Source organism: Arvicola amphibius, chromosome 7 (genome assembly GCF_903992535.2).
Source record: "Arvicola amphibius chromosome 7, mArvAmp1.2, whole genome shotgun sequence".
Lineage (NCBI taxonomy): Eukaryota > Metazoa > Chordata > Mammalia > Rodentia > Cricetidae > Arvicola > Arvicola amphibius.
Window position 1 is genome coordinate 137,292,440 of NC_052053.1, and position 12,565 is coordinate 137,305,004.

The 12,565-nt window shown below is 45.3% G+C and overlaps 1 protein-coding gene across 1 annotated transcript in view; it reads right to left on the reverse strand.

Moving 5' to 3' along the window:
- The window catches only part of Nampt (nicotinamide phosphoribosyltransferase), a 29,421-nt gene extending 17,238 nt beyond the window's left edge, over positions 1 to 12,183 (reverse strand). The window contains exons 1-3 of the mRNA XM_038335810.1: positions 11,997 to 12,183; positions 3,154 to 3,310; positions 1,132 to 1,235 (exon numbers count right to left, since the gene is read on the reverse strand). Coding sequence (XP_038191738.1) covers positions 1,132 to 1,235; positions 3,154 to 3,310; positions 11,997 to 12,053 — 318 coding nt within the window. The 5' untranslated portion in view covers positions 12,054 to 12,183. The remainder of the gene's footprint in view (positions 1 to 1,131; positions 1,236 to 3,153; positions 3,311 to 11,996) is intronic.
- Positions 12,184 to 12,565: the final 382 nt, after the last annotated feature.

The following is a 12,565-nucleotide window of genomic DNA, read 5'->3' on the forward strand; positions in this document are numbered from 1 at the left end:
AGTTAGTCAGAATCTCCTGCAGCTTCTAAAGTGAGTCAGAATGAATAACTTAGGCAACAATCCAGCTCCTAAGTTCATATTGTTTCTGCTACGAACACCTACCACTTTGATCAACACTGATCAAAACAGCATTTCCCTGACTTGTTCAGAAAAAGAGAAATTTCATTCTACCATACTCTAAAACTATCTTACAACTTGTTCCACACAGGTCATTTTCACACATGAAAAAGAAGGAAAGATTAAAGGCTAGTGTGCAAGAACACGCAGAGAAAAGGAGATCACTACAGAGCAATTTTAAGTAAGTCCTATCTCTTTCCTGGCAAGTAGACATTTAAAGCCACAAAGACCCTGACATTCAATGCCTAAGTCTAAGTCACTGCCCTGATAACCTCATGTGTTTGAACACTTGGTTCCCGATGCTGGAGCTGCCAGGGAATCCGGATGCTCGGTACACGGCTGCAGAGTGGAAAGCTGGGCTGGAGTCACTCGAGGAGCTGCAGCACACGCTGCTGCTGCCGAGAGGGCGGCCCAGAGTTATGTTGAGCTGCAGCACACGCTGCTGCTGCTGAGAGGGCGGCCCCAGAGTTATGTTGTGATAAACTCATAGCATCTACTTTCAACTTGAGGAAGTTAAGAAACTGCCAAGTAACTACATCCTTTAAAAATTATTAGTGTATCTCCATTTTCTAAGGTATATTTTCCAGAAATGTTTTAAATTACCTCTCAAAAAAAAGAGTTAAATTCTAAGTCACTTACATAGCATATTGCTTAGGACTACTATAAACTATCTGTTAGTTTATTTTAAATTCTGTCACCTTAGTAAAAGGTTTTTCAAACATATTCTTGGGTCTTATTTTTCCAAAATCTTACTTTATGCAGTGTAACAACAAATTATTTTCATCAACACTGAAATGCTGACGTTAGCTATGTAAACGGCACCCAGTGACCTGCTGTTTTATTGCGGCTTGTTAGTGATTGACACCACAGAGGAAAAGCAAATGTTCTCTAGTTTTTGTAAGAATATCTTAAAAAATAACTATTATATTCAGATCATCAACACAAAGCTTTATAGTTGAATTTTCTATTCAAATTCCATGGCAAGAAATTTTGATTTAATATAGCCATTTGTACCTCAAGAATGTAGTTCCATCCTCTTTCATTGAAGACATCATCTTGGAAATGCTCTTTGTACACTTCTTTGGCCTCCTGGATTTTCTCTTTGGTCACGACCTTACCTGGAAGGACACACAGGTCTCGCTTACATTCTGTACCTTGCTGAGTCACCACAGCAATGTCCTCAGCTCTCACCCTCACAACGGGAAAGCAGAGGATGAACGAGATTCACGGGCCAAGAGCAGATTCAGAAAGGAAACCTGTCCTTCCAAGCGCTCACCCTAACCATAATTGTTCATTATTTTACAAGCACAGGAGCAGCCAAACACAGCGGCTCACACTCATAAATCAAGGACTCAGGGAGCCAAAGCAGCCTGAATTACATGGTGAGACTGTCTTCAAAAACTAAAACAAGCAAGCAGCTAGAGAATAGAAAATCACTTGCACACCATCAAAACAAGCAAAACCTAAGGGCAGTGCTCTTTAGATAGTCTTTAAATCTCTTCTCTGTAAACTGAGGATAAGGGCACAGAACCTACTCACAGGACAACGACACACAGCTACTCAGACAATGGCCTAGAGCAGTTGCCTGTAAACTACTGATAAGGACATATAATTGAATGGTAGTGGGGTGGTTTTATAAAAATTTGGCAACAGTAGAAACTTCTGAATCTACAAGAGCCACAAGTTAATTCAAAACCAAACATGTAATGAATTCAAGGTTTTTTTTTTTTTTTTTTTTTTTTTTTTTTTTTTTTTTTGGCAATGTTCACCTGTGTTGGATCATGCAACCTCATCCATTTGGGTCTGAACACACATGTGCACTTTGCACTGTACGGCATCACCATGTCAAGTCAACAAATGCTGCAATACTATGAAGTTTTTTTTTTAAAATCAGCAAATGTTTGTACATCTATTTATATATACTTATATACTCAGAATTGTGCAAAAAAAATCCCTCAGGAAGGGATTGACAATGGCAATGGTTTTAGAAGCCCTACTCTAACAGGCGATCGACAGACAGACAGACAGACAAGACAGACAGACAGACACACACACACCTATAATAACTTACAAAAAGCTACAGAAATAAAAAATATTCTCTATTTTTAGAAACCAGTATTAATTGCTGTATTTAAGATACACTGTGCATTCTCCTTCCATCCAGTAGGACCTTTACACCTAGCTGGGTTTTCAGTAATGCAGCAAGTCTCTCTATCTGACCTTAAAATAGCTATCATTTGAGTAAAATTAAGCTTAACCTGTACTCAACTGAAATTGTTTTTGCTTTAAAAATTAAAACTTTCCAGAATGTAAGGTCTTTGGAACTGGTTTCCTGCGTAGAAACTTCATTACAAAATATACTATAAATGGTCTCAGCAAACAGCCAATCCACCCCTGAAAATTACCGGGAGGATTTTCGTGTTTAAAATGCATTTTAAAATTAAACCCACTATTGTAAATAGTTTTGAAAAACAAAACTGTAAGATATATCTAAAGCAATATAAAAATATTCTAGTTAAATCTACCATAATTCAAAATGATTTTCCAGATCAAAAATAAACTTCTTGCCCTGGGTCAACGGCTCAGTCTATCAGTAAATGAGAATGGCTTCTGAACATTACTGTCCTAAACGTTCTTTGGAAAACCATCATTTTCAGAAAACCTCTCTCTAACTTAAAACATCTAATGCAAACACCAAATTCTAAGTCTTAGTGCATTCACAGAAACAGGCCCTAAGTTTTGCAAAAGAAGGCAGCATAGTGGTAGCTCAACAATTATAGACACTTGGGAGGCCGGGGCAGAACTGCCATGATTTTGAGCCAGCCTGAGCAACTCCCTGTGTTTAAGACCAGCCTAGGCTACAAAGTAAGGCTGTGTCTCAAACAAAAGAAAACAACTCCTAAAGTGGGGATCAAATATAATGAAATATCAAAATTAGATTACTCGAAGTTACTTCAAAGAACAGAACATAACAATACAGAAAAAACACGAAGTCACACGAAAGCAGTGTTTTAAATGTACTAGGAAAAGCAATACCTTTTAAGTACTTATTAAGAATGTACTGCAACCCATAAAATACTGTTTCCTCGTATTTCACCTTCCTTACTTTGGAGTTTTCTATCTTCTTTTCACGGCATTCAAAGTAGGAATAAACTTTGCTTGTGTTGGGAGGGTATTGTTTATAGTGAGTAACCTATAGAAAGAAAGACACCTTCATTAGGAGACACTAAGAGATGAAAGCACAACAGGCAAGTCTTCAAATTATCTCCAATCAGACTGTTTCTTATTTGCTATTGATCAACCTACCCACCCTGGCCACACAGAACAAGAGACTATGATCCTGCTAATAATTCCTCATTTTACCATCAAAACAAAAGTGACCAAAGAGATTAGACCTAAGTATGTTCAAAGCCATAGGGTTGAGAGGATCTCACTTGGTCTTGGGGTGCAGCCCTTTTCAGTGTGAGACACACACCTTATCAAACAAACCAAGGCAGTGATTCAGGCAGGCTGTGCATGTACTTGCTTTTGCTTTGTGAAAGGTTTGAGACAGGTGGTACTTCAAATTTGGGGTTCTAGGGTATGTGGCTGTACTTGTATTTTGGGGCTAGGACCTGTCTGAGAGAAATACTTTCACCTTTTTTGTGTGTTTGTGTGGTCTGTGTATATGTGCATGCATGCGTATGGAGACCAGAGGTGGATTTCATGTCTTTCTCCTTTTGTGTGTGTATGTGTGTGGTCTGTGTGTATGTGCATGCATGCGTATGGAGACCAGAGGTGGATTTCATGTCTTTCTCCTTTTGTGTGTGTATGTGTGTGGTCTGTGTGTATGTGCATGAATGCATATGGAGGCCAGAGGTGGATTTCAGGTCTTCCTTCGTCATATCCGTTTTATTTTTGAGACAGGATCTCTCGTCAAACCTAGAGTGCACCAGTTTGGCTAGACCAGCTGGCCAGCAGGCCTGGGTCCCCTTTGCAGCACTGCACTGAAAGCACGTGCCAACATGGCTGCTTTTCACATTAGGTGCTACAGATCAAACTCAGGTCCTTGGGCCTGTGCAGTGGGCACTTTACGGATTCTGACTGTGACCAGTTTTATGAGGTCGGGTTTGAAATTTTGCCCCTGTGACACCCACGCTCAAGAAGTCCTAATTTTGGATCAGGAATGCTCAGCCTATACCACAGCTATCTAATGTGCCAAGCGTGGCCAGTCAACGTCTTCTCAGAACCCGCTTCTTTAAGTAACTATGAGGGTGAGCTCGGCTGCCATGTGTCTACAGAAACCTGGACGGAAGCACAGCAGCAGCAGGTCAAACGGCAACAGAAAGCCTGTTTTAGTGCTGGGATGGTTGACCTGAGATCAGTCTTGGGACACACGTGGTAGGGAGGACAGATTCCTCCACATGAGCACCATGTACATATGTCCCTACACACAGACACAAAATGTAGTGAAACATTTAAAAACGATAAACGCAACTTCCCGTTTTGTTATTTCTCAAACTGCCTTCTGACTGAACAGTAAGTTCCTACTAGATCTCACGTACGAGTTTACAAACATAGGAGCCTTTATCACAATTTCTATCCTATGAATCTGCTAACGGCCACTGTCAAAGACGCGCCGACCTCCACCTGAGGAGCGTTCAGCATTCACTAGAGCCTGTTTTACTGTACTGTACTGTCACTCTAAGGCGATTGTATAGATAAGGCATTTATTTTAAAATTTACAAATTTATTTACAAATAAATGACTAGGAGTAGTGTGTGTCTGTACAGTGTTAAGAATAGAAAAACTTTCAAATGTAAGGTACAGGGTAAATGATAGCCATGGTGGGCCAAGTGTCACAGGTGGTCAGGGTCCACACCATGTCTCCTGCTAAGCATGATTTCAAGTTTAGGAAAGCCAGTGTTTCTCTGGCTGCACAACCTCTATCTCAGAGAAGCTTGGCTCTATCTACAGAATCTTTGTAGCTTAGCATTAGCATTCTAAAATAAATGCATTTCCACTGCCACTCCCGAGCGCCCATCCTCTGTGCATCCTTCCCAGAGAAGCAGGCTTGGAGCTCCCCTTCTGCTGTGTGTGTGTGTAAACCTCTAGAGTAACGTGGGCTTTGAGGGCCTGAGTCCTGCAGAGGGCTGCAGCTTCTTGTTAGGCACAGATAAAAACAACAACAACAACAAAACCAAACAACCCCCACCCCCCCAAAAAACCCTCTACAATAAAAGGCATAGGGCATCCTGAGGAAAATGCAGACACTCTGGGCTTTAAAGGCTGGAGCCCAGGGACGGACTCATCACTGTCAGTTTAAGGAAAGCCACAAAAAAAACAAAGGAGAAAACTAATATAGAACCCACAGTAATTAAACCTATCAATCCACCACAATGCAAAAAAAAAAAGAAATAAAACACCCAAGTTAGGTATATTTATAAATGATATTTCAGTAATAGTTAAGCTTGCTAGAAAAAAAGATAACCCGTACTTAAAATATACCCAAGATATATGTAAAAACAACAGCACCAGACTTACAACCTAGTGATTCCAATTCTTTAAAGAAACTTAAGCATTGAGGTAGAAAAGTAAAAACTACATACAGGACTGGATGACACAGTGAGAGCTTCCTAAATCCAGGGTCACGGCTGTTCCTCACAGCACCCACCCTGACCCGAGTCAGTTCTGACCTCCACAGTTCACATACTTCAGTGTGTCTGCTACCGGAATGGACAAGTCTGTAGGCACTGGAGACGGGTCAGTGGATACACTTGCTGCGTGAGCATGAGGAGCACTGGACCCCCAGCACCAACGCAAGTGCAGGCAGGTGTGGTGGCCCAACTGCAACCCAGCACTGGGAGGTGCAGACATGGTCCACAGAACACCAGCTTGCTCGGACTAGCCAAGTCGTTGAGCTCTCCGTACAAGGGAGACCCAACCTCAATGTACTATTTTGGAGAACAACTGAGGAAGATATCAGACATTAATATCTGGCCTACAGACAATATCTGTACGAACAGAAAGCCCAGAAGCATGCAAACACATACACACACACACACACACACCCCACATACATAAAAACATACCACAGTTTACCTGCATTTAACTATTGAAGCTTTTGTTTAGGATGCATTTCTAAAATAGTGCTTTAAAACCCACTTTTGCCTACATATACATAAAATACATATACATATTTTGCCTACATACAGGAATGGTTCCTATGTTTAAAAAGATACAATTTAAACCATGAAGTCTCACAGGCTGCTGAATTAGAAACGAACCATATTCTACAATTTAAAGAGAAATTTTAAAATTATTTTAGAGAATACAGGTAAAAAAACTTAAACTGTCAATACATAGTGGTCAAGGGTACTATTATTTATTTATTGTTTTTCGAGATAGGGTTTCTCTGTAGTTTTTGGAGCTTGTCCTTGTCCTGGAACTAGCTTTTGTAGACCAGGCTGGCCTCGAACTCACAGAGATCCACCTGCCTCTGCCTCCCGAGTTCAGGGATTTAAAGGCACGCGCCAGTACAGCCAGGCAAGCAGAGTTTCTTAGTAAATGTTACTCTAAGAATACAGTCAACAAGCACTAACTCCAGCTTTACTAGTTTATTTTCTGCTCAAGTGGCCACTGGCCCTTCACATGGGCCATGACATAACCCCAGTCAGCTGACTCACAGACACAGGAGCTGTTTGTGCCATGTGCCAGGCTTACTGCTTCAGATGCTGAGGGGAGGAGAATAGGCTGATGTGGCCCCACTTTTCGTAGAGCTGACGGGAAGGTTAAGAGAAAAACAATACCCAGACAAAGTAATGCTAGTTAAGATGGACGGAAAGAACCGGGCAAGTATCTTTAAAAGGAACTGGGGAGATCTGGCTGGGCGGCGACATGTGAACAAGAGTCAAATGAAGATAGGAAGCTGTCTGACATGAGGGACAGAACAGAATGACGGCCAACGCAGTTGGTCCTTGGACCTGGCACGGCTGGAACAGGTACGGTCATACGTATGCATAGGTGCCAAGAGGAGCGCACCTTGTGTCAAGTGCAATGGGAAGCCATCAGGTTTTAAGTTGGGGTAAATATAACCTGGTTTGCAATTTTTTTTTTTTTTTGATGCTGGGAACTGAATAAAGGCTCTTACAAATGGTAACTAGATGTTCTAACCCCGAGCCACAACTTCTAGGCCTTCCTCACAACCTTAGTTTGAAGGGTGTGCCACACACACAAAATAATATAAACAATCTGGCACAAGAGGAATATGCATTACAGGGTGCTCAGAGCAGAGCCAGGAAGGAAGAAGCTTCTGAACACAACTAAGCCAGGTGAGCAGATAGACACCTACCTGGCACTTTTGGAGGTAAAGGAGAATTAGAACTAGATGCGGAGGAATGAGACGTTACAGATACCTCCTGGAGTCCGGCTTGAGCACCCTGGGTTATCAATGGCACCATTTAAGCCAGAGATAGTGAGCCGCACACACCCGTGATCCCAGCACTCAGGCAAGGTAGGAAGACATGGCAGTGCACAACTGTCTGCCTCCAGTTCCCAGCCCAGCCTGGGCTACCTAGCGAATACCAGGCCAACGACAGGTACGTAGCAAACCCTGTCTCAGCTCCTCCTCAAAGAAAGAGTTCCACTTACTGAATCAATGAAGACTATGGAGGGAATGAGTGGGAAAAATCAAGAGTTCAGTGTGTACTGTCAAGCAACACTAGTAAGTTTCATATGCTCAGAATTGAGTGTATAAAAAGGAAGTTCTTGAATCCTGTTAATTTCTGCAGTGCTTTGATTTCTACTGCTAGAGAAAATGACATACAATTCTTCACATTCTTAGGCAACTGTGCTCTGGACTGGCAAGGCCCTCCTGTGGCTAAGAGAGCCCTGTGAGGTACACAGGAGCCCATGAACAGTCTTAACATAACTTCATTTCACTTGCCTTCCTGGAAAACAGAGAAGCTCAGGGTCTGGAGAGTGGTTACGAGCACTGGAGTTCAGTTCCCAGCACCCACATGGCAGTGCACAACTGTCTGCCTCCAGTTCCCAGGGATCCAGAGGCACCCAGTACACATGTGGTAGAGACATGCATGGAGACAACATATCCACATACATGAAAAAGCTCTTACACGGCTTCTAAAATGATTAGGTCCTAGACAGTAACTTTAAGTGCCTAGAACAAAAGATTCTAGCCTCATGTTTTACGAGGTTGAGCTGTCTCCAAGGAGGATGTTAGTCAAACAGCTGCATCGATAAATTCTACTTTCGAGGATCCGCCCTCGACCTACTACGGCAGTGGGACTGGGATAGGGGCGTATTTAAGGTAAGCAGAATCCTCCTGAGAGAAATCAGGTCTAATTTTCTCTGGATTAGGTTGGTCTGATGGCTTCTCATGATCTTGCCACCCGAACTGTATCACACTGCCAAAGGCAGCTGGGACCTGCCTACTTTTCCAGTCACACTTGTAAAAGTGACATTATCTGTGCAATACCTGCAGCACAAGAGAAGGATCCACTAGCCCCATCCAGCCTGACCTCTGCCTCCCTACAGCAAAAATTTTAATCGGTTCTTCTGCTTTTCAGGAGTCTTTAAGGTGTGTGATGCTCTGTGAATTTGCTGCCACAGAAAATAACTTGTTGCTATTTAGCCCTGATCCTAAACTATTTCATAAATACTCTTTCTACCACGTGGATGCCCAGCTAATGTAAGCCACCAGGCTTGGTAGCAAGCATCTTTACCTGTGGTTGCCAGCTGTTTTATTTCTATTGCTCAAATTTCCCCCACAATTTATAAAACTCACTTGAAAACATACATACAAATGTCACCCACCCTCTTGTTTGAGACAAGGTCTCATGTAGTCCAGGCCGGACCAGACTTGCTATATAGCCCAGGCTGGCCTCCCACCTCTTCTTTCTCAGTGCTAAGATTACAGAGCTATGTCACTATGACTGACACATACATGTCTTTAAGGATACACCAGAAAAAGAGTACAGAACCCCTCCTCCTCAACAAGCTCTGGGGCCATGAGTCCAAGTTCCTGATCCATTAGTGCTCTCTCAGAAGCACTTGAGAGGCAAGTACCAAAGGTGGGGAGTCAGTGAGAGGGAAATACTGCAAGTTCCAGGCAGAACTAACTTCGTCATGCGATGCTCATTCTCCAAATCTCTTCTGCAATAATGCTCAACTTCCTGTGTTCCTCAGTCATTGAAGAACACAAGAACTGACTGCTTCATTGCTATAAGGAAGTTAAGCAGTTCTCTGAAGAGTCAGTAAAGATAACCCTTCTCCACCCGGGACTGTAAGATGCTGCTGCTGCCTGCCGTGCCTCCACTATGTGTTGATGTGTGATTGATAAAGTGCTGAGATCTAGACAGCTGGCAGAGAAGGCCCCCGAGGGGGTCGACGGGACCTGAACGTCACTGATACACTTGTGTGTATCCCGTCTTTTCCAGCCACAGCACAAATGACAATGTCTTCTGCTAATCTGCTGGAGATAAAATGTTGAAAAAATGTTAAAACTGTTCTCTGTCGTAGGCGCTTACAAACAAAATATGTACAGTTTTGTGGAATTTCTGTGTGGGACAGAAGAAAGGCATCTTTTAATTGCTTCCTGGAAACTGACCATCCCAGCAGTATGCTAAAAAAGAAAAGGCATGCCTCCCTGACAGGAGAGCCCCGAATGCAACCTAACCAGTGCACTGACTAGAGGGGCTCGCATCCATCCATCTTCCCAAGCTGGGTCAGTCACTAAAGCTGGGTGGGAAATCGTGCCTTAAGCTACTCTGAAAATACAAACGATTAGAGATGTGAGAGTAGGCCTTTTTATTGGGAAAAGAGCTGCATCCGCCTGTGTTCTCATTCTCAGCTCCTTATTACACACGATGAAACATGAGATCACAGAAATGGAAGTGTGCTCCAAACCCTCCTCCACTGGCCCCGAGTGTTCTGTGCTTTCCTAAAGACACCCTGAAAATGGATCCCACATGTTGCTATAAGCTTGGCCACTACCTTATCTACTTTGTGTGGCTTAGGAAATGATTTTTCTTTTAGTTTTTAGAAGAAATCTCTTCATCAACATCTAGCCCCTGTCCTCTAAACAGTCAAGAATTTTTAAGAACTGACAAGAACTTGTAATCTCCAAATCAAAGAATTTTCATTACCTGTAATCTCAAGTATTTTTTTGCTACCTCTCTTACCTAAGATAAAAAGGCAAAAAATAGGGGGGGGGGACGCCCAATGAGAATGGGCAGAAATAAAAATTATATGCAAATGTAATCATGCAGATAAGCATGACTTGCTAGGAGGTTAGAAAGCTTTTAGATTTTTCATTGAGTAAAAGCAGCTCCAAAACACCACGCAAAGCCGCTGCTAAGCAGGGCTGTATCACTGGTATTTATACACTGTAGCTCTGGGCGTTCACTGTTCACTGGGTAAGCAGGCTAACCTGGAACTCAAGAAGCCTGCCTCTCGGGCTAAATAAAGATGTGCTCACCCAAGCCTGGCCCTTTAAAAGTTCACACTTAGTATCTGTTTATACTTCCCATTAGATTCAGTCATTTCATCCAGAACTAGGTAAAATACCTGAAAATTATTTTGAGCTATTTCCTTAAATTTTACAAAATCACGAGTGAGCCTTTCCTAAAATCACTAAGGATGCCCAAAGCACCTCCTCAAAACTAAGTCAAATAGAGTCTTCAGAGTCTTAAGTACCACAGTAGAAACTGGACCGGTCTTTCCGCTGGAAGCCGGGCATGGTAGCGCGCATGCCTTTAATCCCAGCACTCAGAAGGCAGAGGCAGGCAGATCTCTGAGTTCCAGGCCAGCCTGGTCTACAAAGTGAGTTCCAGGACAGCCAGGGGCTTCACAGAGAAATCTGTCACAAAAACCAAAATAAAATAAAATAAAAATTCCAATTGAAAGACCACCTGTTGATAAATCTTGTATCTATTTAAATAGATTACAAAGAAACAGACAAACGAGAATGTAAGCAAAATGGAACTCTCTGAAACACTCAGATTACAGGGTTAAAAAGTAAAAAGCAAAGAGCCAAAACAAAGCCGCTAGAGTACTACGTCTAATCACTACACTCGAAACCATCACGATGCTTGAGTAAATACTAAACTTGAAAACAAAAATTTATTTTGTTTTAGTGGGGGTCCTAGTCTGATATTTTACCCTTAAGTGTCTTGGCTAACAAAATTTAGCTTAAGTTCACGTAATCGTGGAGCATTTCCTCCTAACTCCTCCCTTTGCTAAGGTGCATTTCAAGTGGAAATATTGCAAGAGTCAATTCAAAAGGCACCGTCAAGCATTGGGCCATTTCCCTCCCCCACAAATCCTCCAGGGTTAAAACTCCGGTTCCTCTACCTCCCGGTCTTTCACTTTCCTTTTCACAGAAATCCCGTAGTGACCCCGAAGAGCCAGAGTACACTGGCCTCTGCAACCAGGGGCCGGGCGCGTGAACGATCCCTAGAGTTTGAAATGCAGCCCAGCGGAGTGGAAGGCTGAATCAGACGCGGTTCCCGGGGCCGGGTTTGTCCTCCACGCTGGGGGCCACCGGCTGGGTGCGGGGCCCGCCGCCAGGACCTCTCCCAGCGCTCCCCCGGGCAGGGACGTACCTGCCCGGCCCGGGGCTGTTACCTAACCAGCCCGATCGTCCGTCGGGCGGCCCCATCCAGTCCACCCCGCCGGGGCGCCCAGGCCGCCGGCAGCCGCAGCCGCAGCGTGCGCCCATCCCGCCGAGCCTCCGGCCGCGCCCCCGCCGCGGCGCAGGCCCCGCCTCCGGCCCGCGCCTCCATCCTCCAGCCACCGCGCTGCGGCGGCTCCTCCACCTGCCCCATCCCGCCGCCCGAGCCCCCGTCGGTCCCCCGGCCCCGAGGCCCACGCCGCAGCTCCACCTTGTACGAGTCGGTGGCCAGCAGGATGTTGAACTCGGCTTCTGTCGCAGCATTCATCTCGGGCCGGAGCGGAGGCGCCGCGCGCGCCACGAGCTGCCCGGCGCGGCTGCGAGCGAGGAGGAAAAAAAAAATGGGCTTCGCTGCGCTCCGTTGCTTAAGTCACCGCTCGCTAGCCCGGGGGGGAAGGGAAAGGGGGGCGGGAGAGCCGGGAACGGAGCGAGCGCGGGGAGGGGCCCGGAGGGCGGGCGGGACCGTGACGCGGCGGCGGCGGCGGCGGCTCGCGCGCTCCCCCAAGCCCAGCGGTCCCGCGGCTTCCCCGGCCGGGCTCCCGGGCCCCGCCCACCCCGGGGGACGGGGGGGCGGGGCGAGGCCGCGCGTGCGCAGCGCGGGGGGCGGGGCCGCAGAGGACGTGAGGCACGCGCTGGTCTGCCGCGGCCCGTCCCCCGTCTCCCCCACCCCCCCAGGCCTGAGGTCGCGGGTCAGCCCAGCGCGTGACCTGGGACTCCGGGGGCGGGGCCTGGTGCGGGGGCGGGGCCAGGGCGTTCCCAGCCACGCCCATCCTGCCGGGA